The 20,385-nt window shown below is 54.2% G+C and overlaps 2 protein-coding genes across 4 annotated transcripts in view; one reads left to right on the top strand and one right to left on the bottom strand.

Annotated features, from left to right (window-relative positions):
- The window catches only part of TOR1A (torsin family 1 member A), a 28,974-nt gene extending 9,222 nt beyond the window's left edge, over positions 1-19,752 (bottom strand). The window contains exons 1-6 of one of the 3 annotated variants that reach the window (XR_006820780.1): positions 19,520-19,751; positions 18,771-19,036; positions 17,694-17,869; positions 17,467-17,594; positions 15,399-15,724; positions 13,378-13,508 (exon numbers count right to left, since the gene is read on the bottom strand). Coding sequence is in view for 2 of the 3 variants with exons in the window: in XM_046022670.1 (XP_045878626.1) it covers positions 13,258-13,508; positions 17,467-17,594; positions 17,694-17,869; positions 18,771-19,036; positions 19,520-19,697 (999 nt within the window). In the remaining variant the exon portion in view is untranslated. Of the gene's footprint in view, positions 1-12,211; positions 13,509-15,398; positions 15,725-17,466; positions 17,595-17,693; positions 17,870-18,770; positions 19,037-19,519 lie in introns of those variants that run through there. The other 2 variants (XM_046022670.1, XM_046022671.1) reach the window with 2 other exon arrangements.
- TOR1B (torsin family 1 member B) lies at positions 4,222-10,624 on the top strand. The gene is made up of 5 exons (XM_046022669.1): positions 4,222-4,960; positions 5,578-5,843; positions 7,213-7,388; positions 7,833-7,960; positions 8,489-10,624. Exons 1-5 carry the CDS (start codon positions 4,762-4,764, stop codon positions 8,728-8,730), a joined length of 1,011 nt encoding a protein of 336 aa, XP_045878625.1. The 5' UTR covers positions 4,222-4,761; the 3' UTR covers positions 8,731-10,624.
- Positions 19,753-20,385: the final 633 nt, after the last annotated feature.

Raw genomic sequence — 20,385 nt, 5'->3', positions numbered from 1 at the left:
TTACACAGTCTTCATTGTTCTACAGAAACCAGGTTTCTAGATCTATCTTGCAGACCTCAGAGTACTGGAGGTTCCCATTCTCAGGCGCTGTACCCTAAGATACTGTCATGGTAGTAATTTTTTGTCCATTTGAAATACATGTTCTTTTTAAAAATTTTAAATTTTCTTAAAAGAGCCGGAATGGAGCACAAAGCAGTGTCAGAATGATTATGTAGTTGGAGAGCAACTCTTGGGCTCAGCTATGTCCACCCCTGGGGCTCCAATGTGTCTTTGTCCCCTCAGAGAGCTCTTTGTGAGGGGGCCTGGAGGTCCTCTTACTCTTGTGGCCATCTTCCCACCCTCTATGGATTCCAGTGGCCAGCTTCATAATAAATGCCCAAATGACAAGTCAGGAAATACTCACATTTTAGGGGAACAAAATGCCATAGAAATGTGTAGAACAGTACAAACTGGGGGCTACTTTGGCACAACACCCCTGCCCATGGCTGGTTGATCCAAGGTCGAGATATCTGATTCAGGTTGGGCCAATCAGATTCTCTCTCTACGAGGACAGTGCCAGAGCATGAAGGGTCCAGAGCTCCTGCCACTGTGTCCTACACACACACACACCTCCCGCTCCTTTTCACAGATACGAGACACACAATTTACCCTTTTCACATTGGCTGTATTCTGTCTTTCGAGCATTTCTGTCCATCAAGTGCAATTTACACACTTTCAGAAACCAACTTCAGTTTAGAAGAATTAAAGCTCGTGTGGTTATGATTTTTACAAGATCACTGATTGTCAGACAGTAGCACAGACAAAACTGCTTTTTCTTAAACAAAAGAAACCTTTTATTTTAGATTTGCAGAAAATCTGCAGATAGTACAGTGAGTTTCCATATAGCCTTCACCCAGTTTCCCCAATTATCAACATCTCTCTCTCTCTTTTTTTTTTTTTAAGATTTATTTATTTATTGGGGCGCCTGAGTGGCTCAGTGGGTTAAGCCTCTGCCTTCGGCTCAGGTCGTGATCTCAGGGTCCTGGGATCGTGCCCCATGTCGGGCTCTCTGCTCAGCAGGGAGCCTGCTTCCCCCCCTCTCTGCTTGCCTCTCTGTGTACTTGTGATCTCTCTCTCTGTCAAATAAATAAATAAAATCTTAAAAAAAAGATTTATTTTTTTATTTATTTGACAGAGAGAGATCACAAGTAGGGAGACAGAGACAGAGACATAGAGGGGAAGCAGGCTCCCTGCTGAGCAGAGAGCCTGATGCAGGCCTCAATCCCAGGACCAAGATCATGGCCTGAGTCGAAGGCAGAGGCTTAAACCACTGACACACCCAGGTGCCTCCCAGTTATCAACATCTTAATGTTAAGGGCGCCATTCTCATGACCCAGCTACTTCCCAAAGGCCCCTCCTCCTAAAACCATCAGAATATGAATTTTGGGGGATGGGAACATTTAGTCTATCGTAGCATGTCTGGTCCTCAGATCAGAGTGTGTGTGCTATTCTTGGATGTTAAACGTGTTTACTGAGCACCTACCGTATATGTGGCACAGTTCTGAGAGTTAGAGAAACAGAACACACCAGATAAGGTCCCTCTTGAAGCCCTCAGTCCAGTGCAAGAGATGGACAATAGGAAAGGACACAAACAGGGTGATAGGGACAGTGGGCCACGAGGGGTGGAAGTGAGGTTACCTTAGATAGAGCAGGTGGGCCTCAAGCTGAGGCCTGAGAGATCTTAGCCAGGGGAGACTCCGAAGCGAGAGTCCAGGCAGAAAGAACGGGATGCTGAGGAGAGAGACGAGGCTGTGGGTTTGAGCACAAGGAGGTACGTGGGATGTGAAGGTCTGAGAGGAAGGCAGGGCACCTCAGGTAGAGCTTTGAGGTCAGAATAAAAAGGGTGGATTTTTTCATAAGGGGTTTTGGAAGCCATGGACAGGTTGAACGCAGGAGTGACATGATCCCATTTGTCGTGAAAATGTTGGATCCCCCAATAATGGGTCCATGGTCAAGGGAGCGAGACTGATACAAAGTGAAGGTCAAGTAAAGGTTTATTTCGTGCCAAGCATCAAGAATCAAACCGACCGCCAAATAGACGGGTTGGAGCCGCCCCATACAGAGAGGAAGACCCCTCCCTGCCTCAGAGACTAACTTTTATAGAGCAAAGACGATGTGGTTGAGCCTGGCCACACACAGGTGGCCAATGAGATTGTAACACACAGGGAAAGCTGCACAGTCATGCTAGGTCACACGGGGCCAATTGAACTACAATTCCCCCATAGTAGACACTTGCACTAGCCTATCACCTTGGTGAGACCTGCCCCCCCCCCAAAAGGCAGGGCCCACACCCCTTGGTAGCTAGGGAGACAGTATGCACGCTCTACTGATTGGATGGCTCCACCTGACCAGACTCAGCCCTGCATTCGGGTGGTTATCTCTACCTGACCTGACCCACCCTTGTATTTGGGCTTTGTTACCAGGGTCTGGTTTCCCTGACTTGCTTTTAAATAAGTTCCCCTGGCGGGGGGCAGGGTCAATTTAACTTTTACTGCATAAACAACAAAATGGCTGTTCAACCGAGGTGGGGCCGCTCTGGCTAAATAGGCCCTTACGAAAACACCACCTGTCTCTGACCTGGAGAGTACAGATCAGGGAGGAGTGCAGAGGCAGGGGGCCCCCTACAGGGCTACCGTGGCCATCCATGATGGAGGCTTGGACTGGGGGTGGCCAAGGAGATGGAGATGATGACTGAAGAGCTTTGGAGAGGTTTTGAACATGGGGTCAGCAACCTGCCGATGGATTAGAAGTGGAAGACTGGGGGAGAAAAGAATCCGGGACAACCACTTGCTTTGGGTCTACGCAGCTGGCGGAAGATGGGTCCACTTCCTGCGATAAGGACCATGGGGGAGGGACATTTGCAGAAAACAGTCAAGTTTTCTGTTTGACTGTCTGGGTACTGAGATGTCTGGAGAATAGCCAAATGGAGCTGTCCAGCGTGCAGCCAGATGCAGGGTCTTGAGGGAGAGAGTTGGGTCCTCTCACCCAGGGAGAGAGCAGGGAGACCGAAGGGGTCTAGAAGAGAGCCTCGGGGCAGGTCAGGACTGTAGTGGCAACAAAGAGGCAGACGGTGGAGAGGAAGGAGGCCGTCTCGCCAGAGAACAAAGCTCTGGGTCCAGAGGTATGTCCTTTCCTAGGAGCTACTAATCCAGAAGGGAGGCACCAACTATTTACAGTAAATGCAGAGTTAACATGAGGATGAGGAGTAATGCCTTTGGGGCACCTGGGTGGCTCAGTTGGTTAGGCGTCTGCCTTCAGCTCGGGTCATAATCCCAGGGTCCTGGGATCAAACCCCGCATGAGGCTCCCTGCTCAGTGGAGAGCCTGCTTCTCCGTCTCCCTCTGCCTGCCACTCTGCCTACTTGGGCTCTCTCTCACACTGCCAAATAAATAAATGAAATCTAAAAAAAAAAAAAAAAAAAAAAGTCAATGCCTTCTAAGCAGGGTCTGATTTCCAGGGAGGGGTCTTCACATGGTGTTTGCTCATACATACACAGATCCACACTGAACATTTTCATCCTAAGTGTATATGGTTACAAAAGACCCAATTTCCTGTCTGGTGCATCAACAATTTAAGATGATACTTTGCTCTTCTGGCCTACCCAATGGAATCTAAGCCCACAGCAGTTTTGCTCACTGTTCAGGTCTGAACTGAGGCAGGGAGGAGAGCCTTCCCCAACCCGCAGACTGAGTGAGGTGCCTCCTCCGGGCGTCCCACGTCACACCACGGGCCGCACCGGCGGGAACCACCTGCCGCCCCTCTGTCTCCCTCGCCGGGCCTGGGCCTCTGCCCCGCCCCCGCTGCCCCCCAGCACGTGGCACCGAATCTGGCCCTGAGCCCGTGCTCATCAAGCACCTGCCGAGCGGCCGCTGACGGGTAAACTCAACCCGTTTCAGGGAAGCCTGGGCCTAGACCCCCTGGACGAGTCTCCTCACTGGCCCCAACAGCCAGGCTGGTCTCCGTTCTGCCCCGCCGCTCCCCGGGGCAACCTTCCGCGGCTCCCCACGGCCTCCGGCGCAGAGCGCGAGTCCCCGCGGCGCCGGCAGGGTTTCCCTCTCCAGCCTCCCCGGCGCGGGTGCTCGCTCTCGCCCGCCTCCAGCGCGGGAAACCCGCCCCCCGGCCGCGCCCTCTGCCGCTGGCAAGCGCGCCACGCCCCCTTCCCGCGGGAGAAGCGCCGCGAGTTCTCGGCTTACCCGAAGCCTCGCCTGCTCCGGCCCCGGGCTGCGCCCGCCGGCTGCCTGGGGGCCGCGCACGGCCAGGAGCGACTCCCGCTGCTTCCCTGCGGTCCTCCCGGCACCCGACGAAGGGCACTCGGCAAGGCCGAGACGGGCGGCGGCTCTGACCGTGCGCCCCCCCCCCCCCCGGTGGGCCCGCAGAGCGCAGACCGGCTGGCTGTCTCGGGCAGGCAGGCGGGCAGACAGGGGAGGACTCCCTGCAGCTCCAGGGGGAGGGATGACAAAGCCAAGTGTGGGGGCTCGGAAAAGGTCTAGGACACAGAACGGTGAGAAGCAGCCATGGGATTCGTGAAAGCCGAAGCACCGGACCGCTCTCGCGCCCCGCACAAAGATGGCGGCACAACGCCCCGCTTCCGCCAATATGGCCGTCCCGGGTGGGAGGAGGGGCAAGGGGCCTGCGGGGCGGAAGTGACGCAGACGGAAGTCCGGTCTGGCTCTTGGCTGGCGGGCAGCACGGCGCGGAGGCTGGCGGGCTACGAGTGGGGCGATGTGGCGGGCTGCTGGCCTGGGACGTGGGGTGGCCCTGGGGCTGCTGCTGGCGCTCCACGCGGTGGCGGCGTTCGAGCCCATCAGCGTGGGCATCGCCATCGGGGCCGCGTCGGCGCTCACCGGCTATCTGTCCTACAAGGACCTTTACTGCCGCTTCGCCGAGTGCTGCCGCGAGGAGCAGCGGCTCAACGCGTCGGGTAGGGCGGGTCCGCCCGCGAGGGGCGTGGCGCTCACCTTGCGCTGGGGCGGGGGCGGGGGGCACCGGCAGGGTCTCGGTCCGAACTCCAGCGCTGGAAGCCCTGCGCTCTGAGACCCACGCTCCAGATCGTGGAGATCTGCCTAAGCTCCTTTTTAAATGCCTCGGATGCCCTGCGAGTACAGTAAAGCAGCGAAAGCCCCGCGCCCAGCGCTTTGCACCATGTCAGTCCTCTTCAGTAGTTTTCATACGTGCGGCGGCTACCCTGAAAGCCCGCACTCGGCCCTTGGTTTTCTTACAAGCCAGCAGGGGTGGCTGGGGCATAGCCTGTAGCTCAGTCAAGAGAGGGCTAATCCTTGGATGAACGAACACGTTAGCTTCCTTATCAGACACTGGAGTATTAAGGACGACTTCCGTCTGATGCACATCCTTGGAAGTGGCATCGTGTGACTTTCAACCCGAGGTTCTGCCTCCGGGCCAGCCCTGGGGTTTGGCAGACGCCCTGCTGGACCGCTTGCTAATATGTGCCTCTCGCTTTGGCCAGCTGGGGAAAGTGCTGGCTTTCTGGTGCCTGTCTAATGTGTATTTTTCTCTCTCTTCCCCGGCTGGCTCCTGCAGCCCTCAAGCTGGAATTAGAGGAGAAGCTGTTTGGGCAGCATCTGGCCACAGAGGTGATTCTCAAGGCGCTGACGGGCTTCAAGAACAACAAAAATCCCAAGAAACCGCTGACTCTTTCCTTACACGGCTGGGCCGGCACCGGCAAGAATTTTGTCAGCCAAATTGTGGCAGAAAATCTTCACTCAAAAGGCCTGAAGAGTAACTTTGTCCACCTGTTTGTCTCCACGCTGCACTTTCCTCACGAGCAGCAGATAAAACTGTACCAGGCAAGAGAATCCCTTTATCCCGCCCACCAGCCACTCAGACTGGCCTGGGCGACCTGCTAACTCTGGCCTCTGCTGCTTCCCTTTGCACTGCAGTAGGCCTGGGCCCCCACTGAGTTAAGGCACGCTTGTCCCCAGTAACGCTTTGCTGTTTGCAGAGCTCTCCTACAACATTTTTCTCATTTGATTCCAAAATGATACAGTGGGGCAGGAAACGTTATTTCCATTAAAAGACAGAGCCATGAAGGGATTTGCGCCTTATTATCTCTCTGTCCTTGTGGCAAGTCAGAAACTTGGGCCCAAATCTCCAGATTTGAGGGTTTTGGGGCAGCCACGTTCTGCAATGAACGAGCGTGTTCGGTGTTTCCATCCCAGCCCTTGGTGAAGCGGAGCGCTCTTGAATGATTGGTTCTGATGTGGTTTCAGAGAGGTCTCCCACCAAAGGCACAGCATCCCGGCAGAGGATCCTGCCCTCACCCAGTAGCTTTTATTTTCTTTCTTTACAGCCAAATCCTTGGTATTGCTTTCATTCTTCAAATGCAAGCCTCAAAGAACTGACTCTTAAGCCCGTTCCTCCTTTGGAGATATTCTGTCTACATTTAATTTATAATAAGTCGTCTAGGGTCGTCCTTGTAAAGGTTAATAGTCCTGCCGTTGGGGGAGGACCTGAATAAGAAACAGAAACTGAAGCAAAAGGGAAGTGAAAGTGGCTCTTTGCCACACAGAATGAGCCCGAAGATTGCTGAAAAGAAGGAATAGTTTTTGCTTTTCCAAATCCTTTCATGAACCTCTAGAAATACAGTAATTAGATGAGGGGGCCTCTAGAGCCTTTCACGTTTTGGGGTAGAGGACTTGTTGCTTGGGTGTCTTTGTCTTGGGAAAGCATAGGGCAAATGCTTTCCATGAAATACCAGCTCTTTTGTTCGCTGCATCAGTCCGGGCGCTGGTTTGGGGCACTGTGCAAGCCTGTTTCAGTTTCCAGTTGCTTATCCCTCCGTCTGTCTGCTAAAATTAACTTGAGCCTTCAGGCCACAGTGAGCTGACACGATGGGCTGCTTTACCGTGACCCGCTGAATATTCATGTTTCTTGCTCCTCTTACACCTTTAAAAAGTCACACTCCACACATGACTTGAGTTAGGTGCAAAGGTGCAAAGAGGTGTTTCTCCTGTCAGTGTCCACTTTGGACAGATAACGTTATGGAAAAGCTGTTCCCCAGTGCATAGAGGTTAGGATGCAGTTTCCGAGAGCTCTTCGTGAAGGCCCGAGAGCCCCGATTTGCCATCTTGCGGAGCGGGGGGCCGTGCTGTGCTTCTCCTCCCCTCAGCACCTCCTTTGAGCCCCTGCACCCTCTTTCTTTTATGGTTGGTCTAGGACCAGTTACAAGGATGGATTCGGGGTAACGTGAGTGCGTGTGCGAGCTCCGTGTTCATATTTGACGAGATGGACAAATTGCACCCCGGGGTCATCGACGCCATCAAGCCGTTTCTAGACTACTACGAGCAGGTCGATGGCGTGTCTTACCGGAAGGCCATCTTCATCTTTCTCAGGTCAGCGTGAGGTGGTTTCTTGGGGGCACACAAGGCACTCGTTCTCCCGGTGCTGGAAGGAGGTCCTGGCGACCGTCAGCTTTCTGTTGCCCAGGGACAAAGGAACCCGGCGAGAGTAAATTGTTGATTTCTTTTACTTCGCCGTTGCTACCATCGGCGTGGCAAGGAGTGGGAGGGCCTGAGAAAATGAATTAGATATTGCTGGTAACAGGCAGTTTTGTTACCTGCTCGTGCCTCCGAGGCTTATCAGAAGTCAGCGCTGTGCAGCTAGTTCTCGAAAAGCAGATTTCAAGCTCTGTGAAGGCAGGCGCTTATTTTGTCCTTGTCCAGGAGCACTTAGTAAATACTCCTCCAGTTAAGAAGAAACCTCAGAGCAGGTATGATTCTTGATTGGACACAGAATCTTACTATGTAATTTTTACTCCGCTTCTTTGGCAAATTCAGCAATGCCGGTGGGGACCTCATAACTAAGATTGCCCTTGACTTTTGGCGGGCGGGAAGAAAGAGGGAAGACATTCAGCTGAAGGACTTGGAACCCGTGCTGTCTGTCGGAGTCTTCAACAATAAACACAGTGAGTCTCCCAGGCTGAGGAACCCTCAACCCTGCCAGCGGAGCCCCCTCCTTCTTTACACCTTCTGCAGAGCCTCTGAACCCTTGTGCCGCTCTGGCTTTGCTGAAGTAGGGACGTTCCATAACAGAAGCCAGGTAGTGGGGGTAACCTTTTTTGTTTTTTTTTTTTTTAAGATTTTATTTATTTATTTGACAGAGAGAGATCACAAGTACGCAGAGAGGCAGGCAGAGAGAGAGGGGAAGCAGGCTCCCTGCTGAGCAGAGAGCCCGATGTGGGGCTCGATCCCAGGACCCCGAGATCATGACCCGAGCCCAAGGCAGAGGCTTAACCCACCGAGCCACCCAGGCGCCCCTAGTGGGGGTAACCTTAATAGGCTTGTCGCACGCTTGATAAAAAGAGAATCTCGAGGGGGTAGAGACGGGAAGAATGTACTGTGGGCTGGGATCAGAATGGGCCCTGTCAGAGCAGTGAGCTTGGCCAGGTGACAGGGACAGTGATGGGAAGACCCAGCTGTGTCTTGCTTTGCAGGTGGCCTGTGGCACAGCGGACTGATAGACCGAAACCTCATCGATTACTTTATCCCCTTCCTGCCCCTGGAGTACAGACACGTGAAGATGTGTATACGGGCGGAGATGAGGGCCCGCGGCTCTGTCATAGATGAGGACATTGTTACCAGAGTGGCAGAGGAAATGACTTTTTTCCCCAAAAGCGAGAAAATCTACTCAGACAAGGGCTGCAAGACTGTGCAGTCACGGTTGGATTTTCACTGACCTCTGACTCAAGCTGGGTCAGAGGCCGCTGGGAGCTCAGCAAGTGAGGGTCTTGCCTTCCGGAAGCACTTTGAAGCCCTGTGTGGGGTTTGCACTTTGCACCTGTGGACTTTGGGGGACGCAGAAGTTTCTGAGAGTTGAGTTTTGAACAGACACTAACCTGTTGAGTGTACCTGTCATCTTGGACTGCACAGCCATCCGTCTGTGAACTGCGGTGGCCGATGAACTTATAAAATCCCGCCCTCTCCCTCCTTGCTGACCTTGACAGAAGTGCCTTGCAAACAGCTGTGTGAGATCTAGGACCCGTTGTGACCCCACAGCACCCACACCTCGGAAGCTGCAGCTCTTAACTCAGGGAGTGCAAGGGCCCTGTGGCAACCTGGGGAGCATTCGGTTTGCACCTGCTGAAAACCTCTCAGAGTGTTCAGTGGCTTTCACTTGAAATCGGTGGCACCTTCAGGCACAGGCAGTGTCCAGGGAGATGAGGGCCTGCACACGGAGCATCCTCGACCAGGCGACCTCGCTGCCTGTGGCGTGGGGTCTCCAGCCAAGGCCTCTGCAGCAGCCCAGGACCGGCTGCCTCACGGTCTAGTCCATTGCTCTGGCTGGTCCTGGAATTCCTTTGCCTTCTCTCACTTGGTGTGGATCTCGGTCTTCCCGATACCACTTCTGCCCTGAACTTCAGTCGCGCTACATTTGCCCCCAAGCGCAAGTCATCACGAGAGTCAAATCAGAATGAAGCCCTCGGTTTTGCATTTGAGTCCTCTGTTCCCGCGCTGAGATGTCTGTTACAGTTTATGCGTGGGTCGATTCCTCACTTTGTTCCGGAGAATCATCTGAAATCCACAGGACAAGCTCGGTCTCTGGGGGTGCCACGTGCCAGAGCGGTCAGCCGGCGGGTTCCGCGTTGCCAAAGAAGTGTCGGCATTGGACCCCAGAAATGCTAGAATTCTCAAGGACATGCGTGTTTTTTATGATGTTTTTACTTGTGAATCTTGGATAACGGAAAAATATAGGACATGGCTTATTTTAAAATATGGGAAGGACACCAAAAAATGGAGTAACTGCCTGTCCTTTTATCGGAAACTTTTTATAAAAACTATGCATTTTTATCCTTCAGTGCATGGCAATAGCCGGTCGCAGTTGTAGGTCAGACGAAGTCCGCGTGAAGCAGCTGGTCCCGGGTGTCCCCTGAGGGCGAGCGCCCTCTCTGGCTGGACCGTGCTGGTGACCGGGAAATAAGACGGATTCCAGCCCGGAATCCCGGGTGAATTGGGGGTGGGGTGGGGTGTGTGTGCGTGTGTGTGTACCCTTGAGAAGGACAGCGTGCAGTGTGTTTATATGTGAGATGCGGAAGGAACTTCTTTATTACATAGGAGTGCCTTACAGAGGGTCACCTTTAGTCTTTTAAAAATGCCAAGTTAAGGGACGCCTGGGTGCCTCAGTCAGTTAAGCGTCTCTGCCTTTGGCTCAGGTCATGATCCCAGGGTCCTGGGATCGAGCCCCGTGTCAGGCTCCCTGCTTAACGGGGAGCCTGCATTTCTAGTTCCCTCCGCCTGCTGCTTCCCCTTCTTGTGTGCTCGCTCTCTCTCACATTTAAAAACAAACAAACAAAAAAAATGGAGCCCATTTAAGCCAGTTAAGGCTTAAAACTTTTTGTGCCTGTTCTCGCCCTGAAGCCGGATTCCAGCTCTTCCCTAACCCCTCGAGTGTCCGGTCAGGGAGAGACAAGCTTTTCCCGGTTCACGGTGATGCAATTCACTCACCACATGTGGGCCACCTTTGGACTTGGACCCGGAAGAGGCCAGGACTGGCCACATCCTCCCTCACCCTGTGTAAGAGGTAGACAGGAACTTGAACTGACCTACTGAATATGAAATAAAGCCTACATTTTATCCTGTGACGTGTCACAAAACATTTTGTTTTCCCTAGTTTATTCCGTAACTCTGAACAGTTCGAGCTTGGGAGAAAGGCTGTCCAGCACCTCAGGGTGTCAGGCGCACTACACCCCGGACCAGCTGGCGGGGAGTCTGCGTGTCACCTGGCCAGTATTTACCTTCAGGCTGGTCTCCCCGCCCCCACCCACACAGCGACGGTGGACTGGGTGATGGGTTCTGCGCCACGGTTCCATGATGAAAACTCCAGGGAGGGCTGGGCTGCTTTCTAGCAGGTGTTACCTCCTGAAGCTGACACAGGAAGGGAACTGAGGCCGTGGGAAAACAGGGCTTCCTGCTGACGTTCTGCACCGGAGCGAGGCCGGGCTCCGAGCCAGAAGCCCGCACCGTCCAGTGAGGTCCTCTCTCTGGCGCAGTCCACCCGGCCTCTTCTCTGTCGGCGGATCGTTAACACCAACCCCCTTTCCAGGACTGAGGACAAGCCAGCTACTTTCTAGAAAGTTCAAACCCTCTTCGCCAGTATCCCACCCGCTCCCACATTTTTTTTTTTAAGATTTTATTTATTTATTTGACAGAGAGAGATCACAAGTAGATAGAGAGGCAGGCAGAGAGAGAGGGAAGCAGGCTCCCTGCTGGCTCCCACCACTTCTTAACTGAAGGTGCTCGTGCTCGCTTCGGCAGCACATATATTAACTGAAGGTGCTCAAGTCCCGAGACAGGACTTTCCAGGTCTGTTTCCAGCCTCATGCAGTTTCCGCCCCACCCTCATCTACAAAGACTGAACTTGCCAGATGGAAGTCAGGGGACTCCCGTGTTCCCTACAGAGGGGCGCCCAGGTGCTGGGGCTGACATCTGAAAGTCATTAGCCTGATCTGTGACCCCTGGTGACAGGACGACAGGTCAGTTTCTGCTCCACATCAAGAACCTTCCGACATGGGGCACCTGGGTGGCTCAGCCAGTTAAGCATCTACCTTCCACTCCCATCATGATCCCAAAGTCTTGGGATCCAGCCCTGCATCAGCCTTCCTGCTCAGAGCAATCTTCTCCCTCTCCCTCTGACCCTCACCCCTGCTTATGCTCCTGTTCTCTCTCAAATGAATAAATAAATCTTAAGAAAAAACAAAAAACAAACCAAAAAATCCAACACTTGCAGCCATCCAAGCTTAGAAGGCCTGGAAGCTCTTAAAGAGCCGGGGGCCAGGTCCCACAAGACGAAAGGGTCCTGTGGCGGCCGCGTGCCAGCTGGTCCTCTGGGTCTGCAAAAAATGGGTCTGTGAGCACTTAGGTGCCACAGCTCACAGGAGCTCCCCCCACGCCTGCAGACGCAAATGGGTGCTGCGTACACCAAGGTACACCTAGTCCCCTGTAGCGCTCTGTGCGCCTGGCTGGCACCTCCGCTGAGGCTGTGTCTCTGGACTTGAACTCCACGGCTGGGTGTCAGGAGCTCCGTGAAGCCCAGTGCTGCTAAGCAGAGGGCAGGAGCCATCAGGATGCTCAGAGGCCCTGCGTTAGGGTTCGCCCTGCACCTGCTGGGTCTTCATTCATAGCTGAAGCACCTAAGACCTACAGCGGAGGTTTTTTTTTTCCCCTCCTTTAAAGATGTATTCACAAGTTATACACAATATCATTGTAAAATGGTAGCTCCTCTGTAGTTATAAGTAAAAACACCGTTCTTGGCAGCCACAGGGTAGACTGGGAGGGCGGTGGGCAGTTTAACTTTTCTGAGTTTTAGGAGTTCTCACTAAAGAAGAACTAGCAACAATACAGTTTTTAAAAATATGGCCAAACTTGCCAGATGACAACACATGGCTGGTTCGGGAATGGGAAGCAGAGAAGGGTCCTCCTTTGCGAGGCTGAAGGCCTGGCAAGTGAGAAGCTGAAAATACTTCTCTCCCGAGGAAACTGTTTCTAACAAATGTTCACAATGTTGCTATTCCCACAGTTCACAATGTTACTGAGATCAAAACCCTGGGAAAGGGGATTTAAGGCTTATCTGTGACTCGTCTCAGTGTGTCCCCTCTTACACACTCGTGCTTTTATCTAAACACTTCAGTGCCCCTCGCGATGGTCAGCCTGTGACAGGTCTGATCACTGCTCCTGCCTCGGTCCCCAGTGATGCCATCTTAGGGACTACGTGCCGAGGACCCGGGCCTGGACTTCTTTGCAGTAAAGACATCACGGTATACGATATGGGGACAGGAACTTTAAAAAAACAAACCAAAAACACAAAGCCAGCAATGTAGCGTCTGAAAAGTTTCTCATAATGTTAAAAACCATTTTAAATAAAGTTACTACATTTTCAGTAAAACTTAAGACGTCCTTCCTTGAAACAGAAACACTTGAAATTAAAACATGATTTTTTAAAAAATCATGAGCCCTGGGCCGAGCAGACTGGGAGCTGCCGGCTTCCTCCGCTGAAGGCTCCGGGGGCTGTTCCGAAGTCCACGATCTGTAGGGTCTGATGCCATCAAGTTTCACTGGGTGAAAACGGCCCAGGAAAATTCCCGTCCTGTCCCACAGGAAGCGTTTCCTTCAGTCCTCTTCCAGAGGACGGAGCCGGGGGAGGTCTGGGAAGAGAGCGTGTGCTTGAGTTCCTTCTCCTCCGACTCCAAGCAAAGACTCCAGGCCGCCATCAGTCATCATAGTAGTAATCTAACTTGGTGAACACGGTTTTGCAGCCTTTGTCAGAGAAAACTCTCTCCTCTTTGGGGAAAAATGTCATCTCATCGGCCACTTTGGTTACAATGTCCTCGTCAATTTCAAAGCCTCGGGATTGCATTTCGACTCTGATGCACATTTTTAGGTGTTTATATTCCAGGGGGAGGAAGGGAACAAAATAATCAATGAGATTTCGGTCAATTAGGCTGCTATGCCAGAAGCCACCTGGGAAAAAGAGAAAGGTGGTGTTCGTCACTGTCCACCTGACCCCGCATCCATCCAACACACGTCCACTGCGCGTCTGTTGGGGGCCAGACCCGAAGGCGGAGCCCGCCATCTGGTGAGTCCGGTGTAATAGGGAACTCAGTGCCTCCACAGAAGCCAAGCACAGAAGCCAAGCACAGGAGCCACGGCTCGGGCTCGGGCTCGGGCTCGGGCTCGGGGGCGGCCTCTCAGATGCACCTACAGATCCGAAGCGGGGAGAGGCGCGCCAGCCCAGAGTGCTGGGAACACGCAGAGAGGCGGAGCGGCGCGCAGGGAGCGGGGACCAACTTTCCAGGCTGGCAGAGTTTCAGAGAAAGTGCCAAGAGAGAGGAGGGCCCGGGGAAGGCCCAGCCGCTCCTTCCTTGGGGAACGTGGGACTCACCGGACAGCAAGAGGTCAGAAACCCACCACTGCCACCCGCACGTCCGGACCACACAGCGCACTGAGGAACCCGGAACTCGAACCCTCGGAGCCACACCGTGAAGACGGCGCTCTGGTGCAGCCATGGGGCACAGCCTTTGCTGGGTGTTCTCACCCGGGACGAGTGCTGGCTCGGCACCCACCCCGTGACCCTCACGTTCCCTCCGGGACTCCCAGGAGGACCGGCACATGTCCCCTCCGGACGACCACCGACCCGCTGGATCACACCCAGCACTCCCAGGGGTGAGTGGCTTCCCTTCCCCTCTGCTGCTTCATTCTGGGGCCTCAATCCTGGTCTCGCTCTGACACCAATTCCAACGTGTGTGGTGTTTTTGGTTTTTTTTTTTTTTTTCACACCACCAAGAAATTCTCCGACACCAGCTGGGTGTACGACAATTCAGGTCAGCTCAAGGACACCACCGAGGAACAGTCTGATGGGAGAGACGCTTAGGGCAGGGAATGCAGAAAGGACGTGAAGGTTCCGTGCCCCCTCCCAGAGAACTCTCTCCCCAAATCTCCACGTGTTCAACCTGGAAGCTCTCTCAACTCCATCCTTCTGGGGGTTTACGGAAGCTTCGTCCCACAGCCGTGACTGATCAAATCACTGGCCATTGGGGCCTCACTCCACCTCACTGCTGTCCTCTCCCCAGCGGTCCGGGATGGACTGAAAGTTCCAACCCTGCAGTCACAGGGCTGGTTCCCTGGAAACCAGACTATGCCCTTTAGAGGCTTCCCCAAAGGCCCCTTATCAACACAAACTCAGGTGTGGTTAGCGGCTCTGTTATGAATATCAAAACACCTTTATGGCTCTTGTCCCCCCGGAACTTCTGAGCGCTGTACATCTGCGCCCGAAGACAGAGAGCAAATACTATTTCTCGTTACAAATCCTAACTGGAGCATCCACTCTCCTTCCCCAGCAGCGCTTTGCACGTAACTGGTGCTCAATAAAGATCTCACTGCCTGGCTAGGGTGAGGTTGGCTGTGGGAGGAAACAAAATGAACGGCTGAGCAGTAACAAGGGGGGGCAGCTCCTTTCCTGAAGGCCTGCTCTGCGTCGGGCAAGCCCTGGGCCCTGAGCAGACATGGACGCTGCCCTCAAGGGTTCACAACCCGACATGGCAGTACACAGACGATTTCAGATGGTGCCGGGGGCTCCGAGCCCCGAGATGGGGCGAGCGGGCAAGGAGGACAGGTTACTTGACCAGAGTGGGCAGACAGGGCCCGGCTGAGGAGGTGACCTCTGGGAGGAGCCAGCATGACAAGAAACCGACCATCGGGAGAGTGCTCTGGCGGAACAACGATCTCAGATGGGGTCTCCTGAAAAACCATCTATGAACCGCTCCCGTTTGTACCCTCGGCCTGAGTGCCCCACTGGAACGACCTGCCATCTGCCCCGCATCTCTACAGGAGTGCCTCGCTCACGGTCCTCACCTGTCTCCAGCTCGCACCTGGCCCCACATACTTGCAACTCCGCACTCCTGTCCCCCGAAATGGCAGCGCCACCCTTCCACAGCTCAAGCGGGATCCCTGAGTCGGTGCTCTCGCATTCCCACACCAGTCCTTTAGGAAATCTTGTTCTATCTTCTGTAGGTTTCTCCCTTCAAAACGCATCCTCATCCCGCTGTGTCTCCCGATTCTACTGGTGGCATGAGGGGCGGGCCACCAGCGTCTGTCCCCCGCGTAGCTGCACAGCTCCTACCCAGGGTCCCTGCTCCGGTTGTCTTCAGTCTGTTCTCCCCCCAGCACCCAACGTGGTCCTGTTAAAACCAAGTCCGGTCATGACACTGTTGCTCAAAACACCGCAGGGGCTCCCTCCTCCTTTGGGAGGCAAACCCAAAGCCTCCCTAGGGCCCTCCAGGTCTTCGATGACCAACACCCCCAATGCAAGCCTTGCCTCTTACCCAACCCCCCATCCCATTGTTTCTCCTGGACTGCCACAGTCCACACAGTGACCCTGGGCATACCCTCACCTCGGTAACCCTGCATGTGCTGTTCCCTTTGATGCAATGCTGTTCCCTATGGTATCCACATGGCTCACTCCCTCAGTCCTCTGCTCAGCTCATGTGTTACCCTCACGGTGAGCCATCCCTGAGCGCGTCACTGAAAACTGCAGCCCATCCTCACTCCGGCACCCCCAAACCTCCATCACTGACTTACTTTTTACCTACTGGAGAGGAAGAGAAATCTCCACCTTTATACAGATACAGAAATCCATCATCTGACCCCTTTTCTTCCTTATTTATTATTATTGGGATAAGAATTTGCTTTTGTTCATTGTTATGTCCCCAGTTTCTGGACCAGTACCCGCCACCAAGTGCTCAATGAACACCTGTGGAATGAATGAATGAGTTCAGCCATCTGCCTGGGGCCGCGGTCAGTAAATGGCTGAGCCAAGTCTGCGTGATTCTGAAGCTTATACTCAGGAACTCTTTGTAACTTCCTAGAACGAGGGTCCCAGGCTACCGGCCTCCCCTGCTAAAGCATTCAGGCTTAAGGTTTCTAGTGCATGTGTTCGTACTGTTTGGCATGCCAACGGACCACCTAAGAGATTACAAAATATCCTGGCTTTCATCAGTAACATTCCGCCTACACAAACGGATACACAACACCCCATACTGTTCATGTATCTCTACAGTAGAAGAAGTTTCTTATTTCAAAAGAGAACTTTTGTTTTCTAAGCTCAGAAAGAACCTGAACGGAGCAGACTTAAATGGTAACAGTCAGACTGCGGGGCTCACAGGTTACCGGGTGAGTCATTTTGCATCATGGGGAGTTCTCACCGCCAAGGGTTCAAGGTCAAAGGTGTGTGTGTTCACCAGAAAAATCAGGAGCTGGGCAGTGAAAAGCTCAGGCTCTGGGGACCAGAGACACCAAGCAGGCTGGGTGGCCTTGGGCAAGCTGCTCCCTCTAGGCCTCCGTTTCCTTGGGGACGATGACAGTTTCTACCCCAAGAGTTACCGTGGGGATCAAAGGAAATCTGCAGGTAGAGTGTTCACCATGGCGCCCAGTGCAGGACACGGGCCCGCTGCCGCCTGGCTCTGGATCTCGTGCACAGAATCCTAGAGCTCTAGGACGACACACGGGGAGGAAGGGACCCAACAGAGCGTCTCCTCTGGAGGCACCCCCAACAGCCTTCCTTGCTCACCTGCTGCTTTTCTTCCATAAAGGAAAAGGATTTCGCCAAAGAAAACAGGGAACTAATTGTAAGACCTTGATCATCAAGACTGTCCCTCTCTGTTTAAGACAGCACTTGCCAAACTTTAGGGGTTAGGAGAGTCACCTAGAGTTTAACACAGAGTCTTCTGAGAAATTCTGCCTCCTGTGCTCGCTTCGGCAGCACATATACTAAAATTGGAAAGAAATTCTGCCTCCTTAGACTGGGGGAAGGGACTAAGAATCGGCGCTGCGAGCCAGCTCCCAGGCCATGGCCATCCCGAGGACCTACAGCTCAGGGACGCAGGAACACGAACACGACGGGTTAGGAGCGCCTGGCACTTACTATTCTTGTTATTGAAGGCCGACACGGACAAGGCTGGCTCCATGTCTTTGAGCTTGATCTCCTCCCTCTGCTTCCCACTTCTCCAGAAATCTAAAGCCACGTCTGTGATCCTTTCGGCTCCAGCGTTGCTACAACAGAATTCCGGGGAGTGAGGACTGGGTTTTGTGCCGAAGCCCACGGACTTGGGCTCAGAGAGTTCTTCAAGCAGGTCCCGGCCCCGACCTTACCTGAGAAATATGAAGATGGCTTTCTGGTAGGAGACCCCGTCCAAGTGGTCATAATAGTCTAGGAAAGGTTTGATGGCATCTATGAGGCCGGCATGCATCTTGTCCATCTCGTCGAAGATGAAGATGGACCTCGCGCAGGCGCTCACGTTGCCGCGGATCCACAACTGTAACTGGTCCTGAATGACAAGGGGCAAAAGCCAGTCAAAGTTCTCCCTCAGCAAGCGCAGCAAACAGGCGGTGCGAGCATCGGGGCTACAACTGTTTGCACGATGGCCCGGTTCACCGACTGCTTACCGGGTGCCTGGCACCGTGCAAAGAACTTGACACACACAAGCTCTTTGGTTCCTCACAACTCCCCACAGTGTGCTTCATCATACCCATTTTATAGATAAGGAGGCTGAGGCCCGGAGCTTCCTCATTCTGCCCAAGCTTACAAAATTAGCATGCGGTAGAGCCGGGATGTGAACGCGGCTCTGCCTGGTTCCAGAGCCCCACACTGACTGTCGTGTGGGTATCCCAGTGGTGCTGTGTCACCGCGTCGCTGGTCCTTGTCATTAAAATGGCGACGTTAATAGGTATCCTGTGTACACCCGCCTTCTTCAATCCCAAGACTACACAGCTGCCAGGCGGGAGAGTTGGGACTCTCAACCAGGTGTGTCTGCCGCCAAAGCCCAGGCTGTTACTAATCAGTGAGTTAAACTGTACAAGCCCTTTGCAACACTTCGGCCGAACCACCTCAGGCCTTTCTAGAAATGTTTCCTCTTTTACACAACGAGTTGCAGGTGATGATCTTTAGGTTGGACGTGATGACATCCGGGTCTAACCCCACTTACTAACAAGAGTAACCCTACAGAGCCCGTTTTCAGCAGCCACCACGGAGCTCGGAAGGTGTAACCACTCCACACAGCCTCAAACATTCCCTAACTTCCACACCTTTCAAAGGGAGCCCACCCATGTAGAAGAGAAGACTCCCGGCTCACTCACTCCAGCACGGAATCCCCAAATCCCAGCCCCCACCCCACAAAGACACCCCCACCCCAGCATCACCCAGGAAGGATTCCAAAATTCTGCTCTTGCCTTATACAGCGTGATGTTGGAGGCGTGTGGAAAGTGCAGCGTGGCCACAAACAGGTGGACATAGTCACTGTTCAGACCACCCTCGTAAATATTCTCCGCGATGATCTTGCTGACGAAATTTTTGCCCGTGCCCGTCCACCCGTGCAGAGAGAGGGTGAGGGGTTTCTTCGGCTTCGGGTTGCTTATGAAGCCGGACACAGCATTTAAGATGACCTTCTTTGCAAGATGCTGTCCGAAGAGCTTGCTGTCCAGATCCTTCTGCAGCGCTGGGAGAAACAAAGCGAGTCAGGGAGGGGGTGCCTGTGCGTCTGCCCAAGTCCAGCCGAGTGTACAGGCCGTGCGAGCCCGCAGAACCTGCTAAGCTCGCCGAGCGCGGGCGGAAACGCTGACGTAGGTCAGCGCTCGGCTCGCAGGTGGCGGGGGGCCTGGAGGCCTCCCCCGGCCGGCCCTGCCCCTTCCCCGCGCCCCGCTCCGCAGAGCTGCGGTTGGGCCGCCGCCCCGGGCGCGGGAAGACTTCCCACCGCCCCTCCTGCCTCCGGCTGGGAAGAAGCGAAACTCTCGGCGGAGGAAGCGGCCCGGCCCGCAGCCCCCCCGTTCGGGTCTCCGGCCAAATCCGGTCCGTCCGTGGTCGTGGCCTGGAGCCCGGCGCCGCCCCGCCCGGGCCGCTCCGGCTGCGGCTCCGACCCCCGGCCCCCGGCCCCCGCCGGCCTCCCGACCCCCGCCTCCGACGCTCGCCCCGTCCGTCCTACCTTCCCGGCTGAGGCTCCGCTTCTGGCCGCAGCACTCCGTGAAGAGGCAGTAGAGACGCGGGTAGATGTAGCCGGTGAGGACGCCGGCCAGGGCCAGTCCCAGGCTGATGGGCTCCACCGCCCGCACCGCCAACGGCGCCAGCAGCAGCAGGCCCAGTGCGGCCCGGCCCAGCTTCATGCCCGGACCCGCGCCTCCCTGCGCGTTCTCGCGCCGCCCCCGGCCGGCGCTACTGCCAGAATGCGCTTCCGGTTCCTCCCTGCCGCGGCCGCCATCTTTGTGCGGGGCGGGTCTCTTTACGCCTTCGCGGCCGCCATCTTTGTGTCGGGCAGAGCCCTTTCCGGTTTCCGGGAGGTGAGCGCCGGAAGCCGCTGGGGGCGTTTTTTTTTGGTTTTTTTCCCAAAGAATATTTTCCGGGAAGGAGTTTAGATATATAGAAAAATGAAGACTGTATGACTCTATACCTTCCCACGCAATTCCCTGTACTGTTAACATATTAGTATGTTACATTTGTTAAAATGAATGAACCTATATTGATACAACGAAAGTTTGTTCATTTTTCCTTAGTTTTTACCTGATGTCGCATGTCTGATCTAGGTCCCGTGCAAGATACATTCTATCTCGTTCTCATGTCTCCTCAGGCTGCTCCTTAGCTAAGACTGTTTCTCACGCTCTCCTGGGTTTTGATGGCCTTGACAGTTTCCGGGAGGCCGGTCAAATCTTCAGTTGGCTTCCCCACTATTGGGATGTGATGTTCTTACGCTTGGACTGGGGATAAAGTTGGGGCGGAACATACTCTACACAGGCAGAGTGCTATCATGACACGCAGGATACATACTAGCAACGTGTTTTATGACTGTTGCTGACC

The sequence above is a fragment of the Meles meles genome, chromosome 11, assembly GCF_922984935.1.
Source record: "Meles meles chromosome 11, mMelMel3.1 paternal haplotype, whole genome shotgun sequence".
In the NCBI taxonomy this organism is placed as follows: domain Eukaryota; kingdom Metazoa; phylum Chordata; class Mammalia; order Carnivora; family Mustelidae; genus Meles; species Meles meles.
Note: the sequence above shows the minus strand (reverse complement) of the source record. Positions and strands in the feature narration are given on the sequence as shown.

Excerpts from the sequence above, each read along its gene's own strand:
- TOR1B (XM_046022669.1), top strand. The coding sequence starts at position 4,762 with ATGTGGCGGGCTGCTGGCCTGGGACGTGGGGTGGCCCTGGGGCTGCTG. Across the intron at positions 4,961-5,577 it reads GCAGCGGCTCAACGCGTCGG|CCCTCAAGCTGGAATTAGAG; the intron begins GTAGGGCGGGTC and ends TGGCTCCTGCAG. Across the intron at positions 7,389-7,832 it reads GCCATCTTCATCTTTCTCAG|CAATGCCGGTGGGGACCTCA; the intron begins GTCAGCGTGAGG and ends TGGCAAATTCAG.